Raw genomic sequence first — 21,189 nt, forward strand, 5'->3', positions numbered from 1 at the left:
TTTTTTTTTTTTTTTTTTTTTTTTTATACTGCACTAGCCACCTCTCTTTTTTTTCTTCTTCTTCTTCTTTTTTTTTTTTTTTTTTAATCACAGCAGTCCCAGCACTGATGACAAGTACAATTTTAGCCACTAAGGAAGAAGCTCATCAAGCTGAGAGGTTCAAAGTATGGTTTTCACTTATTGGAAATCAGACCACAGAGTCATTCGACATTGCAGTTCTTTTTCTGTGTGACCCAAGGTCATTTGCTAGAATATAGCACCATATGATAAAAGGCTTTTACAGTTTTCTTCCTAAAATAGAATTGTGACATACAGTGAAGTCAGCAAGTTATCGGACCCCTGCAATTTTCACATTTTGCCAAAATGCTTTAAATAAATAAAAAATTAGACCCTTAAAGGAATAAATTAAAATTTTAATTAACTCTCATGTTGTTTCAAATTTATATTAAATGAAACATGTCCTGTGGTTATATATATTCTTCAAAACATGTTCTGTTCCTCAGAAGAAAGAAATGCAAAACAGGTTTGGAACAATATGAGGGTGAGTAAATGATGACAGAGCTTTAATTTTTTAGTGACCATTTACTTTAACACCTTCTGCAGAGATTACAGCATCAGGTGAGTATGATGTGACAAGTCTGATTATAGCCTACTTATTTGCTGCATTCAGGACGTTTGAGAATTAGTTATTTCCTTGTAAAGTTGTCTCTTAGACCTTGTATAACAATGAAGACACGCCTTCTTGTCGTTTTAAGCGCTGCACTTCGACAGATGCGTGCTCCACATCTGTTATATAAATGACGAGCAATCGCCTTCAGTCCACCAGGACACCTGAGATCCAGGAGAGCTGCTCACAAGAAAGAGTGTGTCATCAGAGCAACGTGAGTAAAACAACCTTTCTGTTTTGTTTTAATCCTATGTTGGTCGTCAGTTTTAATATGCAAGTTATTCAAAACTAGAGACTAGCAAGGGCTAGCTGTACGGTTTCAGCCACTCGTTCAGTGAACGAACACATGCTTAGATTGTTTATAAAGGTTTAACTGTGTTCTTAAATCAAGAGTAGCCCAGTTGACATGTATTATAAATTATATATTTATGAAGGTGCAAAAATTTTAAAAAGTACAAATGTTGTAATTAATAATACAAATATTTAATTAATACTTTTTTTTGTCTAATATTTTTGTACAAATCTGTATCTAATGAATTTAAATAGCCTAATTCTTATAAAAACAACATCGAGCTCTGGTCTAAGTAATTGTAATTGTTCAAAACTAGGCTGCCTTCACATTGTTAGCAGCATTTATTTATTTATTTATTCATTCATTCATTTATTTTCTAGATGCCCTCTCATCAGCTGGTGTTCGTGGTCATTGTTGTGATGTGGATTGTGACGGTCACAGATTCATATCCATACACACCAGACACAGCCATCCCTGCAGAGGACATGACCAGATACTATACTGCACTACGACACTATATCAAGCTCATCACACGACAAAGGTAAGATTGAGAATTTTTTTTTGTGTAAATTGATAAATGAAATACAGCAAGCAGGACAACAGCTAGTCCCAAAGTATTTAGAAAACAATTCGAAATTATCTTTACAAATAAATAGGTCTTCGTTTTCTTTTTACACTAATCATGTGTTCATTATTAAAATAATACTTTCTCTTATTTCAAGGAATATGTTGGGAATACTAAATTTTGTGCAGTCTTTTTATTTCCTCTGATGCTTTTGTTGCTCTGATTGTGCTAACATCTCTCAGGTTTGGGAAAAGAAGCAGTCCTGAGCCCATGTTCATGAGTCAGCTGTTGAGAGGGACACAAGAAAGCATTCCTGACTCAACATATGATGAAGCAGACACTGAACCTGACAAGATCAGGTTAAAACTACAACACTTTATTTAGCTGGAGACTGGATGTTATCTTTTTGTGCTAAGCCTTCATTGTTTTCCATTAAATAAAGAAGTTTATAAAATATTTCTCATATATATAATTGCCTCTTTTTCATGTTATATGATTTTGTCTTCACAGATTAAAGGAAATATCCAATTGGTAATGACCAAGTGATGCCAGCGGTGACCAGAGAATGGCAGTTTGTAACTTTAAACCTTTGCTCTGATATTGTTTTCATACACTTTGGACATTATGTTCTGTATTATTAATTATACAGTGTTTGTCAATTAAATGCATTGAAGAAATTAAAATTAGTGGTTGTACATTAATTAAAGCACTGACACATTTTTACCTCATAAAAGACTGAAAACATTTATTATTCATGAATATATTCTTAGGTTTTAGCTACTTTTCAGACATACATTTCCAGACCCCCCAATAAAGTAAAACTGCACAGTTTAAAGTGGTCTTTTGTGGCCAGTCTAATGCACACCTGTGCAATATTCATGCTGTCTAATCAGCATCTTGATATGAGGTGGATGGATTATCTCAGCAAAGGAGAAGTGCTCAATAACACAGATTTAGCCAAATTTGTGAACAATATCTGAGAGAAATTGACTTTTTGTGTACATAGAAAAAGTCTTATCTTTGTGCTCAGCTTATGAAAAATGGGGGCAAAAACAAAAGTGAGCATTTATAATTTTGTTCAGTGCATATTATTATATTTTTAATATATATTATATTTATTATTATTAATTTTTTTAATAATAAATATATATATATATATATATAATAAACACATAAATATATTTAAATAATTTATTTGCTATATAGCAAATAAATGCTTTAAATGTGTTGATGCTGCCCTCTTCTGGACAATAAATAAGATTAAAATAGAAGTCACCACCTGGACTGAAGATGTACCTGAAAATGATCTCTTATTACGGTGCCATAACTGATAATAATGACCATACAATAGCTTAGTGTGCTCCTGTTATTGCAAACATAATATTTCATGACGATGATGGCTATGTTTTATTTTTGTTAAACGGTTATTGTCCAAACTCCTAGCTCCCTAATAGATTATTTATAAAGGGAATTCTAAATGTTAAATTAAATTTAAATTACTTAATGTCATAACATTCATATTAAACACTGTTGCGTGGTCATAAACACCATGCGGAAGTAATGTGGAGGAGTAAATAATCGTCTCACATTTTTCACAAACGAGTCGCACACGCAGAACAGTCTACGGTCAGTGGGCGTGTCCTTTCGCATACCGTGTATCTGATTGGTTATTCCACAAGGGCGTCAACCAAAGGGGCGGGCCCGAACGCTTTGACTGACACAGAGCAGTAGAGAGGATAAGTGTCTTGTTCTGTCTACTTGGGATATTCATGGGGCTTTAAATTTCTCACCGGGACACAGGTCCACCCAGGGGCTTCAGTAAGGTAAGTCTCGAGGACTGTGACTGTTTCGGGCATTATAGATGCGGGTGTTTGTGTGAACAGGGCTCTACACGTGGCTGGACACACTGTGTCACACTGGAGACACTTTTGATTGGAGCGCTAACCAGCTAAATCCAGTTAGCCGTCTAATAATAAACAGCTGATCGCTAGCGCAACGCGACTACTATTAAAAATAACTGTTGCAGCCAGTTCAAGCTATGAATGAAAGAACTGCGAAAACGAACACATATAGGTTTGTAACGAATAGGTTTGTAAAAGCTGTATTAGCACATCGCGTGCAATGTGGTGCGTGCATCTCGCGCGCCGGGCGTTTCCGTGAAGTTGAAAGGGCCGCACGTGCGCTTGTGTTGCCAGCGTGAAAACCTGGATACAAGTGCACATCATCTACATGTGCGTCTGACTATTTTAATGGGGCCATTTACGTATATATCTCAATCTCAAACATGTACGAGCAGCCAAACATGTTTCTCAACCTATTGAGTTACCATAGTTTATGTAGTAGCAGATCAAAAGGGAAAATCACTGTATCATGCACCGCTCGGATTTGTTTGTTGTCTGACTCATGATGATTACATCTATTTGACACCTTCTAGGAAACCATCTTGCTATGTTTTTGAACATCACATGTCAGGCAGATCAGAAACCAAAAGGCAGTATTGCTGATTATATTAAAAAATGGTGAGGTCTGAGACATTAGTTGCTATTTTATTTTAGGGATCATTTATAATTGTATTCAGCAAGGATGTATTAAGTTGATCACAACAAGTGACGGGAGACTTTCCCAAAGAATATAAAAATAAGTTATAAAGTATTAAAGTATCCTGGTTTCCACTACATATTAAGCAGCACAAGCTGTAATAATGATGATAAGAAGAAATGTTTAAGCACCAAATCAGCATATTAGAATTATTTCTGAGGCATCATGTGATACTTAAAACTGGAAAGATGTCTGCTGAAAATTTAGCATAAAAAAAAGAAAAGAAAATTAGTTTAAAATTTATTTAAATACAGAAAATTAGTTTTAAACCAATGATATTTCACAGTATTACTGTTATTACTGTATTTTCATCAAAAGCAGCTTTGGTAATCAGAAAATTCTTCTTTCGGTGAAACTGTTATTAAAGTTATACAGTAATACATTTTAACTTTTAAATGCACAGTTCTCTGAAAAATAAACCTTATTTTTATATGTAATATTTAGTGGCAAATTATTTTAGACAACAATAATATAATAAAATAAGCTCTGTAATGCAGTGTTTGTAACTCATTGTGAATCACCCAGTAATATTTATTTATGAATATTACAGTAATTTTATTTTTAAGGAAAAAAAGTTTAACGCATGGTGGTGTTTGCAGTAAGTTTAAAACGTAACAGTTTGAAGAAACATCTCATGTTATATATTTATCTTGTGTTGAATGTAAGCTTCTCTCACATGCTGCTCCACTTTGAAACACCTTGGCCTAGTTATGTTTTCCCCAGGCTTTTGGCCTCAAGCTATTAGTGTGAACATACTCCTCTGCAGCATACTGTGCAGCCGCACATCATGTACAGTGGCTCATAGCAAATCACACAAGACCGAGTCCGCAGCATTACTCTGCTCGCTTTAACTGACCAGTATACTGTGAGTCGTGCAACAGTGATGGGCTTCAACATTAGACTCCTAAAAACTTTAGCCTTTTTCCCAATCAATAGTGGCGTTAGATGGAGTGATTGAAACATAATATGCAACTTTGTGGTGTCTTTTTTTGTTCTTGTGGCTTCATACATAATTACCCCCTGTGAAGTGAGAGATGAAGGCTGCTGTCTTGATCTCGTTATGAATCAGATCAAATTCCACGCTTCTTCTAAATCTGTTGTATTCACCTGCTGCCACAGTCATAGTGTTTTTCTTCTTCCTTAAGCAGACAGAGCCTTGAAATGGATATGCATTGTATTAGACTTGTGTGTGTGTGTGTATATATATATATATATATATATATATTTAAAGTCAATACAATGCATATATAATTTTACTGCTTTCATTTGATTAAAATAACAGTAAAAACAACAATTATCACTATTGTGTGAATTATTTCTGTGATGGCAAAGCTATTTTTTTTCAGTCTTCAGTGTCACATGATCCATCAGAAAAATGTAAATACGATGATTTGGTGCTCAAGTAATATTCATCAATGTTGAAAACCGTTGAAAAGCCTGCAGCATTTATTTGAAATGGAAATCTTTTGTAACAATAACATTCTTGAGTCACTTTTACTGTCGATTAAATCCACCCCTGCCGAATTATATGAATTTGCTCTATTAATACACTGACCCCTTAATTTTGAACGGTAGCATATCTCAGTTTGATTTTACTTCCCTAAAATACGTGTTCTTCCTAAACGCATGTTAAAAGTGAAATGGACACACCATTCTCTGTGATCATGCAGAAGTGTTTTATTACTTTCAGAGGAACTTTGCACAGTCATTTCTATGTGAGCGGCTCTTGTTTTTTAAAAATAAAGATATTGTTGTTATTGCTTGCATTAAGTTGTCTGCTAATTTTCCCCACAATAATCCATTGGTAACTAAATTAAAGTATTCGTTTTCATTTCAATCAGATGCCAATCTCAGTTAATATAGTTTTGGTGCAATGTTTCATGTAGGCCCACAGAAAGGGGGGTTTTGCAGTTTTTAATAATGTTGTAAATGTGTCCTCTCACAGGTTTTTCTGTCTCCATGAGCTCCAGATGAGAAGAGGTTCTGTGAACTGCACTGAAATTACTTTTACAGGTGAGTCATTAAATATAGCGTGCAGAGTTATATTCTGTTGTCAGAATATTATCCTTTCTGCGCTGGATTGACGTGTATGGAAATAAACATTTCCTTAAATGATAACGGGTGCTATTATATTATCCAGAGATGCTGAATTAAATGTTTTTGCCATTGCTAAAGTGCAGCTGAGAGTTTTGCTTGTTTCTGCACAAAACCTCTTGTGCGTGCTTCTCTGTGTAAACGCACATATCATAGGATTGAGGTGTTTATGTTGAAGCTATAATCAGCAATTTACAGAAATCTCTGATGGTGTGTCTCTGATCATATAGATACACTGTTGTGTGTAAAGATGGTTTGTTTGTGGGTAAAGTCCTTTTCTCTTGAATTCACCTCATTCATAGTGTAAGGGTCTTCTGAAAGTTTTCAGTGACACACGATTTCAAAGACTACTTAAATGGATGAATCTCATGCACTTAGCTGACAGTGCATGGTTAAAAATGACTCTGTGTTTTTATCATAACCGTTTGACTTTTTCATCGTGTTTTCAATGAAAATGGAAACGGAGTGAATAAAGATTCTGATGTGGACCTGCTTCTTCCTGTCCTCAGGTGCATGGTTCTCATTGCTTTTGAAGACTAATTTTGTCTTAGCCGTGAGCTTGCTCTTCGATATAGGAATAATGACTGTTGCCAATACCAAGTCTGGCACAAGTAAGCACCTTCGAGCAGGGGTCTCCAAACTCGGTCCTCTAGGGCTGGTGTCCTGCAGAGTTTGGCTCTGCTCTCACAGGTTTATGAGATTCTCATAGATCACTTGGGTGCATGAGATTTGTGATTTCCACTGAGATGGGACAGTGGCATGGCTTCACAATTATTTCTTTCGGCTTGTGATTTTGTCTGGCAGATCATAAAAGAGGGTCAAATTGCATTGAAGGAGAAACCAGAGTCATACTGAGCAGAGTGAAATGAAAACAATATTTATTTATTGTATTGAAATATATTGAAATAGTGTATGATATATATACGTTTTTGTTGTAAATTAATAAATGGACAGTGTTTTCACAGTCATTAAAGGGGGGGTGAAATGCTCGTTTTCACTCAATATCCTGTTAATCTTGAGTACCTATAGAGTAGTACTGCATCCTTCATAACTCCAAAAAGTCTTTAGTTTTATTATATTCATAAGAGAAAGATAGTCTGTACCGATTTTTCCCGGAAAAACACGAGCGCCTGGAGGCGTGACGTGTGGGCGGAGCTAAAGAATCACGAGCGCGAGTAGGCTTTTGCGTTGAGAGCGTTTGGAAGCTGTGACATTACCGTGAGGAAAAAAACATCCAAAACAAACCATGGCTAACAGTCAGATTCAGCCGTTTATTTATGATCCAGAATCAGATCCCGAGGCTGAAATTGAACGAGAGCAGCAGCAGCAGCCACGACGTCTCTATGTGGTATGTACTGAAACTATATATTTGCTTAGCGGTTTAGGAAAATGACTAAGTTCCACTTTATGTCGTCGTTTTTTTTTTTTTTTTTTTTTTTTTTTTTTTTTTTTTTTTTAAGCCGTACATGTGGAAAGTGCAGTTTGACGACAACATCGCATGTTGTTTACTTGATGTGCTTACGCGCCGATAGCTAAGTAAACAACACAAAGATATTTGAAGCAGTTTTACTCACCGCCTGCGGTTCCAACACACGATCGTGACCCTTTTTCATTGGGACTGCATTATCCTTAAGAAATAAACGATGTGCAAATCTGGCGTCAAACTGGGCCTTGTTTGTAAAACAAGCATCTTCGAAATGCAGGGAACAAACAAAAACACTTGCACAACTCCGTTGATGCTCTGTAAAAATAAACTCCATCCACTGGTCCCTTAATGCTGTTTTTTTTTTTTTGGTAATCTGTGCAGGGTTGTCTTGCCCTGGCAACCAAAAACACACTCCTTTTGTGACATTTTGCGACGTTCTCGCTCTGATCAGTGAAGTCTGTTGTGCTCTCAGTGCTCTGCTATACGGGAGCGCGCACTCTTCCGGCAGAAGTGCCCTTAGGACCCATATAAGGAAATTCCGCTCCATCTAACGTCACACAGAGCCATACTCGAAAAAAACTTTCCGAAACTTGTGACAAACCGGAAGGAGTATTTTTCGAACAAAAATACTCCTTCAAACGTGCAACTTAATTTTTGAAACTTTGTCCATGTTTAGCATGGGAATCCAACTCTTTAACAGTGTAAAAAACTCAGTATGCATGAAATAGCATTTCACCCCCCCTTTAAGTGATCATGTTAAACAATCATGATCTCAAATTGCACCTGAGTATATGTCGCACCAGTCCAAAAATACGTCATGATGTGGAAAAAAAAAACATATATAAGTCGCCAGTGTTGGGCAAGCTACTTGGAAAATGTAGTGAGCTAAGCTACCAGTTACTCTACAGTAAATGAAGCTTCACTACACTGAAGCTACCCCCCTGGGAAATGTAGCAAGCTAAGCTACATCAACAGTAGCTTGCTACATCTAAGCTACTTTTAAAATTAATTTTATGTTGAACACGTTTTATTACAAGTCAATGCTATCTCAGTGCTCAAAACTGTCAGTCAAACAGATAGACAGGTGTAATTGTTTAGTTTAATAGTTTTTTGTGTTCCTTCTCAATTTGGCAACAAAAACAATCAAAATACATGTAATTAACAATGTGCGCACAAGTAAGTGTACGCACCTGTTGCATGGCGATGCTTAATATACTGTAGGCCTTTGCAGAACAAAATGCAAGACATCCAAACTGTACAAAAAAAATGGCCAGGCTGGCCCTTATGTGACAAAAATATATTGCAGTATATTGGAAAATATCATGTAATATATTAGGCATATATTCTTATATATATTTATTTTTTCCAATATATTGAAAGCGTCAATCATTTGTATATTTTGCAATATATTGTATAATATGTGTCACATATTTTCTCTCTGTTATCTCGGTCAGTGTCATGTACTTGTCGAGGTACGGCCACGGCGACTCACTCCTCGGGATTAACGGTTCTCCGACCTCATCCTATGCCATCATTTCATCAAATAATTTTTTGCGTGACTGGCCAAGGAGTGGTACCATCCGGAGCAGAAGGTGGCGGTAAAGCATCATAAAGATGGATGGTTGACATCCACCGTAAACACGAACAAGATGAAGTAGCGCCGTCGCGTCACTACTGATCCAGGATCAGCGATCTTAGCAGTTGTATTTCCCGATTTGAGTTTGAGCTTCAGAAATGCTTGCGAAAATGTAGCTTGTGTGGAAGCTACCGCACTACTTGGTAAAAAAAAAAGAGCTTCGCTACTGAAAAGCTATTTGATTCAGAAAGCAGCGAAGCTACGACCAAGCTACTGAGAAATGTAGTTAAACTAGTAGCTTCGCCGCTTGTAGCGATGCTAGTGCCCAACACTGTAAGTCGCACTGGACTATAAATCGGATTTATTTAGAACCAAGAACCAAGATAAAACATTACCGTCTACAGCCGCAAGAGGGCGCTCTGTTTTCAGTGTAGACTACAGGAGCACTGAGCAGCATAGAGCGCCCTCTCGCGGCTGGAGACGGTAATGTTTTCTCTTGGTTCATTTCTCTCGGTTCATGTCAAATTAATTTTGATAAATAAGTCGCACCTGACTATAAGTCGCAGGACCAGTCAAAATATGAAAAAAAGTGTGACTTATAGTCCGGAAAATACGGTCAATATTTTTGACTATGACCCTCCCCTGATTTATACACCACATCAATAGAGGTTTTTTATTTTTATTAAAATGACAGTGCTTTGCTTTGCCTCAATCATATAAGGTCTAATAAAGGCCAAAAGTATAAATGAATAAATCCACTAATTCCAAGCTAAGGAATAAAAAGTTTTATATATTTGGGATTTTGACTTGGGTCAGTAAGTAACCACCCAGAACAATCTAGCAGCTGGATAGCAATGCTAAAAAAAAAACCCACACAAAACGTTTTGTTGCAATTGCTACTTAGTAACTGGAGTTGACTTTTATTTGAATTTGATAAAGATCACTTAACGTCTGCAGATTTTAGACCTTTTTGCCAACAGCTGCTTCCAAGTATGGGTCAGAAACGAAGACCTCTTCAGTCCACTGAAGGACACTATGCATCTTGCCTCTATAGGGAGGGATCCATGCAGCTCAGTGTGTGGAGATGGAGAGGTTACAGACAAGCGCTGATGAAATGACTCGTCTCAAAGGCTCAATGACCTGCATGTATGACCCTCAGCTCCGTGCATCTGCTGACACCATTTCTCTGCCGTGTCGTGCAGTTTGTTGCCTTATTGTGGGAGAGGTCTCTGTGTGGGTTTGTTCACCATGGAAATGGTTAATGTTTGCACAATGCAAATTACGCCACTTCGTGATGAACATGCCCTTTTCGAAGCTCTCAAGTTGTTTATAATTGTCTGAGTGCTTTCTGATGCAGCAATATACACATGTATTTTTGTCATTCTCTGTTACTGGAAAGCAGGAGGTGGTGTAGTGTTGACTGTAAACAGGATCCCAAATCAACTTCCTGCCACACCAGCCAAGCTGTAGGAAGCTGTGGAAACAATTTCTGAAAGATATATTCATGTTGACCGATGATATGCAGTTCATGTGAATTTCTGATGGTGTTTGGGTTTAGTCAGAATGCTTTATTTGATAAATTCCTTTATCTTAATCCGCTTAATTCCAGTCTAGGTTATTTTATTTCTGTTAATATTGTGTGTGTGACCCTCAGCCATGCAGCAGGTGCTGGACAACCTCAAGGAGCTGCCGCCTTCAGCAGGAGCCAAAGACATCGACCTCATCTTCCTCCGTGGCGTTATGGAGAGTCCCATAGTTCAGTCCCTCGCTAAGGTATAAACTAATACTTCATTTCTTAACTAACTTAGTTTGATATCTATTAGGAGACATCAAATGATCAACTGCCACAACACTCAAACTTGTTAGATTTTGAACAGTCATTTAAATGATTAGTTAATAAGATAACTCGATCTGCCAGCTGATATCAGTATAAACCCGTTTACATGTGTGCAAGGGTTGTTTGTCTTGTCACAGGTCATGAGAATGTGATGTACAGAGGCCTCTTCTTATTCTTAATATAACTGTGAAATTGTTCAGATTGTGAGGTATACCGGTTGAGTTTCACTTTGTTTGATTAGGAGCTAACGCGCTAGTGTGAGACGCATGTAGTACGTGTGACTGTTGTGTCTGTTGATTTTATAGTAAGAGTTAGTTTACTATAAGCATGACTAACAGAGTTTGATCTTCATTAATATCCAGTTTGTGAAGTCTGTGTGCCCTAAATTATTCTGTGCTGACACGCTTTTCAGTCCATTTTATATATATATATATATATATATATATATATATATATATATATATATATATATATATATATATATATATATATATATATATATATTTTATATATATATATATATATATATTTTTATATATATATATATATATATATTTTATATATATATATATATATATTTTTATATATATATATATATATTTTATATATATTTTTATATATATATATATATATATATATATATATATATATATATATATATATTTTATATATATATATATATATTTTTATATATATATATATATATTTTTATATATATATATATATTTTTATATATATATTTTATATATATATTTTATATATATATTTATATATATTTTTATATATATATATATATATATATTTTTATATATATATATATATATATATATTTTTATATATATATATATATATATATATTTTATATATATATATATATATATATTTTATATATATATATATATATATATTTTATATATATATATATATATATTTTATATATATATATATATATATTTTATATATATATATATATATATTTTTATATATATATATATATATATATATTTTTATATATATATATATTTTTATATATATATATATATATTTTATATATATATATATATATTTTTATATATATATATATATATATTTATATATATATATATATATATATATTTTTATATATATATATATATATATATATTTTTATATATATATATATATATATTTTATATATATATATATATATATATATATTTTTATATATATATATATATATTTTTTTTTTTTTTCTTTTTTTTATATATATATATTTATATTATTTGTTTTTTATTTTTTTTATATATATATATTTATATTATTTGTTTTTTATTTTTATTTATTTATTAATTTTTTTATTATTATTAATTTGAATTCTGGAAAGGTAAAAAAAAATTGACATTTTTTCCTAAGGCTAATTTCTAGAATTTTATGTAACCTAATACACCATTGAGTGCAAACTTTTACATGCATTACAGCTTGTTTGGAAACCATACTCAAGTCTTCTTCTCACATTTTTATTTATTTATAAGTTTCAAACACACACTTCACTGACTGATTGCTGAACAAGAACACTAAATTGGAAAAAAACATTTGAGGCAAAAAATTTCAGTGTAATGGAAATAACACTGAAAGTGAAACTGTGGGTCTCAAAAAATACACAGGATTTTTTTTGTTCACTTTTTATCAGTTTTATTATGATGTATTTTTATATTTAAAGATTGAATGTCTGATTGGCACAAGGGTAAAACAAATGTATTAGAATAGAATATTTGGAAAAATAACAAATCTTCGAAAGCAAGAATGAGAAAGTTAAATAATAATAATAATGTGTTAAACATCTGTTCGTTTTAATAAATATCAAGCCCTGAGATACTTGATTAAATTATTATTCTTAATGATTAAATCAAATAAATGATTATTCTTAACATTTTCATCTGAAGTGTACCTGGGCAGTGCATTTGTTAACGCGAGACGTAATCAATCTAGACATAATCCATTAATCCGTTTCCTGGCAAGATACTCCAGTTATTTAGTCTCCGCCCACTCTCACTCAGGCTCATGAGCGACTGGAGGATGTTAAGCTGGAGGCGGTGCAGAGTAATAACGTGGAGCTAGTGAGTGAGATCCTGTCTGATATGAGCAGTCTGACCACTCATGATGAAAGAGCAGCAGAACTCTGTAAGATCCTGAAGGAACCCCACTTCCAGGTACTAAACCTGTGTGTGTGTGTGTGTGTGTAATCTTTATTAATCTGGTTGCTGTCTCCGTAGTAGCAGAATCGCTTCTAAACACTTGAGAAATTAGACAAATTAGTTTTTTTTAAAGGGAAGATGATTAATATGGTAATTTGTTGTTTATTCTCTAAACATGAAATGAATTCTCTTGGTATTTTCAGTCCCTGTTAGAAGCTCACGACAAGGTGGCCTCGAAGTCATATGAAGCTCCTCCCACCAGCACCAACTCCACCAGCATGAGCAGCTCGTCCCTCATGCCGGCTGACACGGTTCGCATGATCAGCATCCAGAAGAAGGACGGAGAGCCTCTGGTGAGTGACAGATGTTCTCAGTTTGACAGGATTAGATCCCACAGTCGGTCAGATCTTTAGCTCTGTAGAGTCTCTCTTCTCTCAGCTTGTGGTTCAAATCCATGCAGTGTCATTGGGTCAGTCTGCATTTACAAGATCTAGGCTTAATTGTTAAATTAGACCCCCATATACAAGGCCAACCAGACTCGAGCAGATCTATAGTTGCAGTGTGTGTGCCAAGGTCAGAAATTCACCAGGGTGCTGGTTAAAAAAGACATTTATTGCATATTTCATTATATTATATTTAAAGGCACTGAATATAACATTGAGCTATTTTAATATATGATTTTATATAAAGTGTCACGAAAAGAAATAAATGTTATTTTCCCTGGCTTTTAATATAATTAATAATATAATTAATTAAATGAGTTAAAAAATAATGTTATTTTATGTGACTTTTAATTAAATTATATAATCCAATAAATAAATAATGTACATATCAGTGGCTTATACATAATATATAATAGATAATATAATACAGTATCCCTTAAATAATTCAAATAAAAATATATAATAGAGTATTCATTAATTAAATTTAATTGTTTAATTAAATTAATTTCAAATATAATTTTAATTGTATTTAAATGTTAATTATTTAATGAGATATTGTATTATTTGTTATATTAAGTTTTTTATGTAAAGAGATTTGATCATATATATTAAAGGCCACTGAAAATAACATTTAATTATTTTAATATTATATTGATATGCCCTATAAAGAAGAAAAAGTTTTAAAATATCATCCGTTAATAAAAAGTATGTCTGACTCTTTGTGCTGGGATTTCTTCTGAGGGTCATGGTGTCGTCTCTTTTAGGGTGTAACGTTCCGGGTGGAGGACGGTGACCTTGTCATCGCGCGTGTCATGCACGGCAGTATGATTGACAGACAGGGGATGCTGCACGCAGGTGATGTCATCCGAGAGGTGAACGGCCGAGAGGTGGGCAAAGACCCCTTGGCTTTACAGGACATGCTAAAGGACTGCAACGGAAGCATCACACTCAAAATCCTGCCCAGCTACAGGGATACGCCTCCACCCGCACAGGTCAGCACACCACCCATTTACAGCAAACCCACTGAGATTAAATGACATTTCACAGACCAAAAATATTCACACCAAGATAATGCCAGAATTTAGGTGTCATTTTTATTAGATTATTTGTAATAAATAAATACAAATTGAATGTACATCCATTTAATTATTTTGTAGGTGAACAATTAAATCAATCAATCTAACCTCCCCAAATTTTGTTTTTTAATTTCAGATTTAGTGTCAGATGTACTCAATCTCTTTTTATTTGTTACTGTCCTTTTTGATGTATGATACCAGGTTTGAGTAAGCGGTGTCACTGAGGAAATACTCTAGTGTCATCTATTTAGTCAGACGTGATTAATTTATTCCACAATCAAATGTGTCCAGTAAAAGAGAGGAAACTTTTAAAGGGGACATCAGATGAAATCTTCACTTTTTTGCATTTATTTACGTGTAGGCATTTCTGCCAGCTCAGAAAAGCTGAAAAGTTTACATGCAGCCAGTTTAGTGAGCTGTTTTAATTCGCAGCCGATTTCTATGTAGATAGCCAACTATTTAAAGAAGACCACCTCTGAGCTATATACGGATATATACACCTTGTGTCAAAGACAAATGAAGAGAGGGGTGGGGTGAGCAGTAGCTCATTAACATTTAAAGAGACATGCACCCAAATGGTTCACTGTGAACAGAGCTGTTTGTTTTACAGACAACTGAGGAATTTTACCCAAAGTTGCAGATATTTTATGAAGACCCTAAGTATCATTACCAACTTGTGAAAAATGGGCATCTGATTTCCTCTTAAATGCTACTTGCATGACACTAAATAATGGAACATGACTATATAAAATATTTTTCAAAAGTATCTTTCCTAATAATCAGACGCTGAGAGTAGAACACACTCCTGTCTCATAGTCCTGCTATTAGTGCTGTTTAACCTCCTGATGGGTTCATACAGTCCTTGAGGAGGAAAAAGGAGAGACCTGGCCTCTGGGTGACTCAGAATGGCATCGGGCTGAACTGAGCATGGTATTCCTATTAATAACAGATAGGAGGAGTTGAATGCATGCACACCCTTACTTTCTACTCTGGAAATCCAGGAAATAAATATTTTTTTTCAATGTTTCAATCAATGTTTTCAAATTTGAGTGTTTTGTACCACAATGAGTCATAACCAGGACATATAGGACTATAATGTACAACATGTACGGTACAAGGAAACTGCACAAGTTAAGCAGGTTTCGCAGGTCCACACCAATACAACATAGTTGCACTTTTAGGTCCTCAAACAGTGCTGCTGCACATCGACCCTGTTACCATTTCCCACTCCCCGAGAGCATGCTTCTAAGAAAGTATGTCCTTCACCTACTTTCCTTTGAATAAATACTCTTTAATAACCTTGCATAAGAGCAAACACTGGGGGCGAGGGTTTACAGAGATCCATTCCTTGTGCCAAACCTACATTTCTGTCTTTTTTAGACCTGAACTTTACTCTGTGCCTTGGTTATGTGCAGTGATTGACCACTGTGTGTTTACTGTTGGGAAATCATCACCTGATAAAGATCCACCAGGATCCATAAATATTTCATATGAAAACACACTGCTGTCCTTCTCTATGAAACCCATTCACAACACACACTAACATAGGCTGTCTGTTACTACGCATTTATTTCCCAAGCTGCAGTTTTCTATAGACAAGATATTGTCAATGTGAAATAGGACATAGCCCCTTAGCAATACTGAATGCAGAAAGTTAATCAATTTAATGAAAGCATTTTAGTCTTAGTGGTTTTGTTAGATGGTTTATGTATGCTTTATCGTCATGTGACATAATGACATTTTTAGGCTATAATTAGCGGCTTAAAATGAATCGGATGTTGAAAAACGTGAGTAACAGTACTTTCTTTTGCCTTTAGGTGTATCTGAAACCACATTTCACCTACACTGCTGACACAGATAATCTGATCCCTTGTAAAGAGGCGGGTTTGTCTTTCTCTAAAGGAGACATTCTGCACATAGTGAACAAGGAGGACCCCAACTGGTGGCAAGTGAGAAGCAGAAGAGTTTTTGTCAGAGCTTTGTTTTGGTCCGATGTCTTTAACTGCTGAAATGTTTGACATGTTGAAGCTATGTAGTTTCTGTTGTGGCTGTTTAGGCATGTGATGTTAACGGAGGCCGCACTGGCTTGATCCCCAGTCAGTTTCTGGAGGAAAAGAGGAAGGCGTTTGTAAGGAGAGACCTGGATGGATCAGGTACAGAGGTTTAAGGAATGTTTCTTTTTTTATTTATTTAAAGTCTAGTTACGGATTAAATTATTTTAAGGTTCTATCAGATTTCCATCTTATTGCATTTATGCTGTAAACAATAAAGTTCCACCCCTGGGTTTGTTTTAGGAATCCTCTGCGGGACATTAACTGGAAAAAAGAAGAAAAAGAAAATGATGTACTTGACAGCGAAAAATGCAGGTTAGATTCACAGGGGTTCTTTGCTATTAATGTTTAATCTTTCAAAAGTTTGGTGTCATTCTTTTATTTATTTTTTTGCATGTGTTGAACTCTCTCAGTCATCATACATAATTGACTTCATTCAAAAAAAAAAAAACATAATAAAAAAAAAACAAAATCCTGACCCCAAACTTTTAAATGGTAGTGCAAGTATTTATTTTTTTAGTTTTTTATTAACTTTCAAAACTTCTCTCTTTCTAATAGAATTTGATCGCCATGAATTACAGATCTATGAGGAAGTAGCAAAGATGCCTCCATTCCAGAGAAAAACTCTTGTGCTGATTGGTGCACAAGGAGTGGGCCGCCGAAGCCTCAAGAACCGCCTGATTGTGTTGAACCCGCTGCGATATGGAACTACTGTACCTTGTGAGTCTATAAAGTTAATAATTATTACATTTATAATGAATGCATTTGTCATTTTACAAATAAAAAGTCTGAATTTCGTCGGTTTCTCAGTCACTTCTCGGCGTCCACGCGATGACGAAAAGGACGGCCAGTCGTACTGCTTTGCGTCCCGGGAGCAGATGGAGACAGACATTAAGGCAAGTCGCTACCTTGAGCATGGAGAATACGACGGCAATCTGTATGGAACCAAAATCGACTCCATCCATGAAGTCATTCACACGGGACGTACTTGCATACTGGACGTCAACCCACAGGTGCGTGGTTTTGTGAATGACAGGAAAAAAAAAGCAGTTTAAGCAAGTTAGGTTTTGAAATAGTACTATATATTGAAATCTGTAATAGAACATGTTCTTCACGTATTAATTGTTGTTGAGGATCTGTTAAACTACCTGTTACTAACATAATCATGACTCCAGGGATTCCCAAACTTGTCAGTGAAACCCTTTTGAGCTAAAATATTCACTTAAAGAATCCCTGAGATTATAACGGAAGTAGCGCCAGATCTTTTCTTCCATATTGTGATTTAAATCCAACTGAAACCTATTACTGGAAAAGGAAAAAATCACTTGTTTCCATCCATTGTTTTGTTGATCGGATAAAACCAGAGCTGAATGTGAGCTTGCAGTTGATTGTAAGAAAGGGGCGGGGTTTAAGAAGACTAAATTAATGGGGAAGTGTGGTATACACCACCAGCGAGTGGTGAGGAAAAAATATTGTGCGATAATTAATGCGCATCTCATCAGTGAAAGCCGGTTCTCTAATCAGCGGTAAATTCCCTCAAGTGCGTGATTTCACATAGAGCAGCTGTTACTACAAAGAGCCGTTGTTAACTGAGAAGATGCGCAAATAAATGCTGAAAATGAATGTGCATTTGCGCATCTTCTCAGTTAACAACGGCTCTTTGTAGTAACAGCTGCTCTTTGTGAAATCACGCACCTGATGGAATTAACCGCTGATTAGAGAACCGGCTTTACTGACGAGATGCGCATTAATTATCGCACAACATTTCTCGCGCACCCCTATGCCGCAGTCATCAATGCATTCCAGACATGATTTTTACATTGAAACATTTCAAAATTCAGAAAGTTCGCAACTAGATTAACTCAAGAATGATCACCTAATGTTTTTTAAATGATCTTGGATCAGTGTTATAATGTATTGAGCGCTTCGGAACAGTGAAACCTTTGGTTTAGTTGATTCAGAACTTCAAAAAGCTTTAGTTTCTCCCATCGCTAACAAAAAAACTTTATTTGATAAATGTGCTCTGCAGGCTCTAAAGGTACTGAAGACATCAGAGTTCATGCCATTCGTGGTTTTCATCGCCGCCCCGGAGCTGGAGACACTACGGGCCATGCACAAAGCTGTGGTGGATGCTGGGATCACAACCAAGCTCCTGACGGTCAGTCTCATTTCTGTCTATCAAATTAAGTTTCTCAATTTTTCAAACATTAGAGAGTTACCATTAGGCTCTTAGATATGCTTCTTTAGAAGCTACTATTAAGTGTGATGACCTTTCTTTTTGTCTTTTAAGGAAACGGACCTAAAGAAAACAGTGGACGAAAGTGCCAGGATCAAGCGGGCATACAATCACTACTTTGATCTGACTATAGTTAATGACAATCTGGACAAGGCCTTTGAGAAACTGCAGGCAGCTGTGGAGCAGCTGACCACACAACCACAGTGGGTCCCTGTCAGCTGGGTTTACTGAGACGTACAGCGGTCCAGACGCCCCATCATCATCCTCATCATCATCATCGGTGGCACAATGATAGGTCAGCGGCACAGAACACAAGTTCACACTGAAAGGACCCACCAGTCACTATGCAAATGTACACTAGGGAAGTGTACTTATTTATTTAACATTTTTATTTTCTACTTACTAAAACTTAAATACTTAATGGAAGCCCGTTTCCGCCACTAAATAAAAAAATAAATAAAACAAGGTAATTGTGACTTTTTACTCTCAAAATTCTGACTTCTTTTTTTTTCCTCATAAATGTGAGATATGAATTTGCAGAAGAAAACTCTGAATTGCGACTTCATATCTTTAGATATGACTTCATAAATCACAACTGAATGTTATAAAGTCAGTATTGCAATATTGTCAGTATTGAGAAAAAGTCTGAATTGTGAGATGTGAGAAGTCACAATAACCTTGATTTATCGTTTTATTCAATGGCAGAAACGGGCTTCCATAATAGTAGGAGGGGAAAAAAAGGATTTATTTTTTAATGGCTTGTCATTAAAAACAATAATTTTCCAAATAAATTTAAACTGCATTCTAGTATTTAAAGCAGGGGACTGTTCTCTTACTGTAATTTTAGTGTTAACAAACGTAGGTTTACAGTGCAGGATTCATCTCGCATCTCGTCATCCAGATCAGTCTCTACAGTATGTCAAATGATTTAAGCAGCTTTAGTTGATCCAGCTTCTGACTCAATAAGATCTTCTTAAGTGTCATTCTGTTATCCTATTTGATTTCATTTTATTTAAATTGAAGGAATGCTAGAAGTAAACCAAATTTGACTTTCACATATATCACAGTAGCACTTTATTTTATAGTCCTGTTTTGTACGTACTATAATAATTGATACTAATCCTGAACCTAACCTAAAAGCCCAGAGCATACTTCAGTTTTGATGCAAAGGCTTAAAGGGGTAGTTCACCAAAAAAATGGTCATTTACTCACCCTCATGTTGTTCCGAACCTGTATGAGTTTCTGGTAACACTTTAGAATAAGGTTCCATTAGTTAATGTTAGTTAATGTATTAATTAACATGAACAAACAATGAATAATACATTTATTACTGTATTTATTCATCTTCGTTAATGTTAGTTAATGAAAATGTTAGTTCATGGTAATTCACAGTGCAATAACTAATGTTAACAAGCACAACTTTTGATTTAAATAATGCATTAGTAAATGTTGAAATTAACATGAACTAAGACTTATAAATGCTGTAGAAGGATTGTTCTTGCTCAGTTCATGTTAACGAAAGTAGTTAACTAACATTAACTAAGGGAACCTTATTCTAAAGTGTTACCGAGTTTCTTTCTTTTGTTAAATATAAAAATAAATTGTGAAGAATGTGGGTAAACAAACAGTTGTTGGTCCCCACTGACTAATTTGGTGACTTGCATTTTTCAAAATATCATCTTTTGAGTTCAGCAGAAGAAAGAAATTAATTCAGGTTTGGAACAACTTGAGGGTGAGTAAATGACTGAAAATGAATGTTAACTTTTGGGTAAACTATACCTTTAACAGATGTGAATTACTATCTCCCCCCCCCCCCCCCCAACACCCCTCGTTTTGGCCTTGCGCACCAGACTGGTAACCCATTACTGTCCTGCAGAGACCTATACTTGGACCGAGTAAATTTCTTTATATTCTTTTAAATGAGTTGCATCTGTCTCTTAACTGCCTTTCAGTGTCTTGTTTTGGTCCAGTTTAAAATGCTCAACCTTGGTAGATCAACCTCCGTTCATCAGCGCTGCACTTCTGCATTTGGATGTATTGGTGTGGCACCTATCGTTTTTAAAGGCAAGAGCTTGTTCTGTGTGAACTGCCCCTAAACCTAATCTTATCCAAAGTCAAAGTTACCTTATATTACTCAGTACTTAATGCAAGTAC

The 21,189-nt window shown here is 35.2% G+C and overlaps 2 protein-coding genes across 2 annotated transcripts; both read left to right on the forward strand.

Moving 5' to 3' along the window:
* The first annotated feature begins 736 nt into the window (after positions 1-736).
* On the forward strand, positions 737-2,207 carry LOC113059644 (pro-neuropeptide Y-like). The gene is made up of 4 exons (XM_026228184.1): positions 737-881; positions 1,340-1,500; positions 1,767-1,883; positions 2,035-2,207. The coding sequence occupies exons 1-4, from the start codon at positions 798-800 to the stop codon at positions 2,057-2,059; spliced, it is 387 nt and encodes a 128-aa protein (XP_026083969.1). The 5' UTR covers positions 737-797; the 3' UTR covers positions 2,060-2,207.
* Positions 2,208-3,195: 988 nt separating this feature from the next.
* On the forward strand, positions 3,196-20,323 carry LOC113060161 (MAGUK p55 subfamily member 6-like). The gene is made up of 13 exons (XM_026229036.1): positions 3,196-3,347; positions 6,068-6,135; positions 10,873-10,991; positions 13,092-13,244; positions 13,433-13,582; positions 14,437-14,664; positions 16,566-16,697; positions 16,805-16,901; positions 17,043-17,114; positions 17,358-17,519; positions 17,610-17,812; positions 18,829-18,957; positions 19,090-20,323. Exons 2-13 carry the CDS (start codon positions 6,093-6,095, stop codon positions 19,264-19,266), a joined length of 1,665 nt encoding a protein of 554 aa, XP_026084821.1. The 5' UTR covers positions 3,196-3,347; positions 6,068-6,092; the 3' UTR covers positions 19,267-20,323.
* The last annotated feature ends 866 nt before the right edge of the window (positions 20,324-21,189 follow it).

This window comes from Carassius auratus, chromosome 41, assembly GCF_003368295.1.
Source record: "Carassius auratus strain Wakin chromosome 41, ASM336829v1, whole genome shotgun sequence".
In the NCBI taxonomy this organism is placed as follows: Eukaryota; Metazoa; Chordata; class Actinopteri; order Cypriniformes; family Cyprinidae; genus Carassius; species Carassius auratus.